Genomic DNA, 1,883 nt, shown 5'->3' with positions numbered 1-1,883 from the left:
GAGCCTGCTCTGACCCGACAGCGCCGCCCGCTCAGAGGAGCTGCTCTTACCCCGACGGTATCGGTTGCACAGACGAGCCTGCTCTGAACCGACAGAAGGGCCCACAGTATCGGTTGCACTGCTGCTGCAACAGCTGCTACGCCACACTTAGCCTGAGAGAGGGGGAGAAACTGAATACCTGTGATTTAACAGGCACATAATAACTACCATAACCCTCTGCTGTGCCCACCATGTCATTCATGCTGTCTGGTGCTTTTATATCGCAAATTAAAGGTTTTGGCTGGAGTTACACTTTCTATTGGAAAATAATAACATTGCTTTGTATATTAGCCTATGATAAGTTAGGACATTATTTTATGACAGAAAGGTAGTAGGCTACTATGTGCATGCACAAAGACTTGTTTATTGGAGGAGCCATGCCAAGGACTAAGTTGTGTTAGGAAATAAGACCTGGCTTTGTTAAGATATCAAATGTTGTTCAGGCCTTTGTAAACTCGGAATTTCCGGCACATATAGAATAATTTGACAGTAAAGGCGAACTGTCAGCTCAAGTAATTTGGAGATAGCAATTTAGCAGTTGTTAATCAGTGACATACAAACACATTTAGATAGACTGACTGACGTATGACCGTAAACTCACGCCGTCAACCTGGACAGGCTGTTCTTCCTCCTCATCGCTGGAGAAATCTGCAGCGTTTTTTGCGTCGACGTTTTTCAGGAAGAGTTCCAGGTACTCCTGTTTCTTACTTTCACCCGGAGGCAAAGCAACATTGTGTGCAATTAATTCTGACTTTAACCTCTCTTTCGAGAACTGAGAAGGGTCCTCCAGAAACACCGGCATGACGAGACAGAGTTGGCATAGCACAGCCCGGCACACAGAGAGTAAAAATACTCACAGCAACTTGCTGCTACTGACACACACGAGTCTAGGAACAAGCAGCTGCCTTGACAGCTGTAGCAACACGAGGGCTGTTAGTATTCGGGTATAACGTTAGAGAGATTGCCTTCACACAATATGAAAAACCTAACGATATATATATATACATAAGTTATATATAAGTTTATTTATGTATTTTTCTCTCCACAATGTTCAGATATTCCACTTGATGGCGTGCCTAACACAAAAGCTAACCAACCAATTTCACTCATGTTTGAAAACGCTTGCCTTTGATAGCTACTTTGCTAGCTTGGGGCAGATAATTAAATGACTCCCGTTTCATTTAAGTTGTACAATTGAAAGCCTTTAAGTTGAAATTAGTGTACTTAAGACATTTTGTAAGTGAGAAGTTATTTAGGCATATCTCCCTCTGAAGGGGCAAGGTCCTAGGGTAACGTTACCATTAAACATTACCAGTTAACGTTAGCTAAAAACTGTTAGCTAGATGAAATCTGCAAATGTTACCTATAACATTTTATACGACCTTTCTATCGAAGGGTAATTTTCAGGCTATTGGACTGTAAGGTTAGTTTAAGAACCCTATTTCATATACTCACAAAGTAAGAGATGTTGATTCCAAATTTCCAAGCTGAGCTAATTACCCACGCTTAGGTGGACTTGAGACCAAACAAAGTTGTTCTTCCCGCAGCTGTGTGTCTCTACCAATGAAACTTCGATCACGTCAATATCTCAATATTGGTTGGTTCAATGACGGTCATATGATTTAGCGACCCTCATGAAGTTTGTAACAAGTGCAAGCCTGTAACTGTAACTCCACATTAACTGCAGTAGTAGGCCTGGCTGGCTACTGCTGTTGATTCTGTTTTTAAAAGCTCAAAAGCACTGCAACTTGCACTGATTTTGAGAAACACTACATAGGTAGTGTACATACTACATACTACTTTTGGCCTAATCATGATGAACCCAATTGAATGTGTGCATGGAG

At 41.6% G+C, this 1,883-nt stretch overlaps 1 protein-coding gene across 1 annotated transcript in view; it reads right to left on the bottom strand.

Moving 5' to 3' along the window:
• The window catches only part of LOC134088145 (lamina-associated polypeptide 2, isoforms beta/delta/epsilon/gamma-like), an 11,124-nt gene extending 10,193 nt beyond the window's left edge, over positions 1-931 (bottom strand). Inside the window, exon 1 of the mRNA XM_062542075.1 lies at positions 641-931. Coding sequence (XP_062398059.1) covers positions 641-841 — 201 coding nt within the window. The 5' untranslated portion in view covers positions 842-931. The remainder of the gene's footprint in view (positions 1-640) is intronic.
• Between the last annotated feature and the right edge of the window lie 952 nt (positions 932-1,883).

This window comes from Sardina pilchardus, chromosome 7 (assembly GCF_963854185.1).
Source record: "Sardina pilchardus chromosome 7, fSarPil1.1, whole genome shotgun sequence".
NCBI lineage: Eukaryota > Metazoa > Chordata > Actinopteri > Clupeiformes > Clupeidae > Sardina > Sardina pilchardus.
Note: the sequence above shows the minus strand (reverse complement) of the source record. Positions and strands in the feature narration are given on the sequence as shown.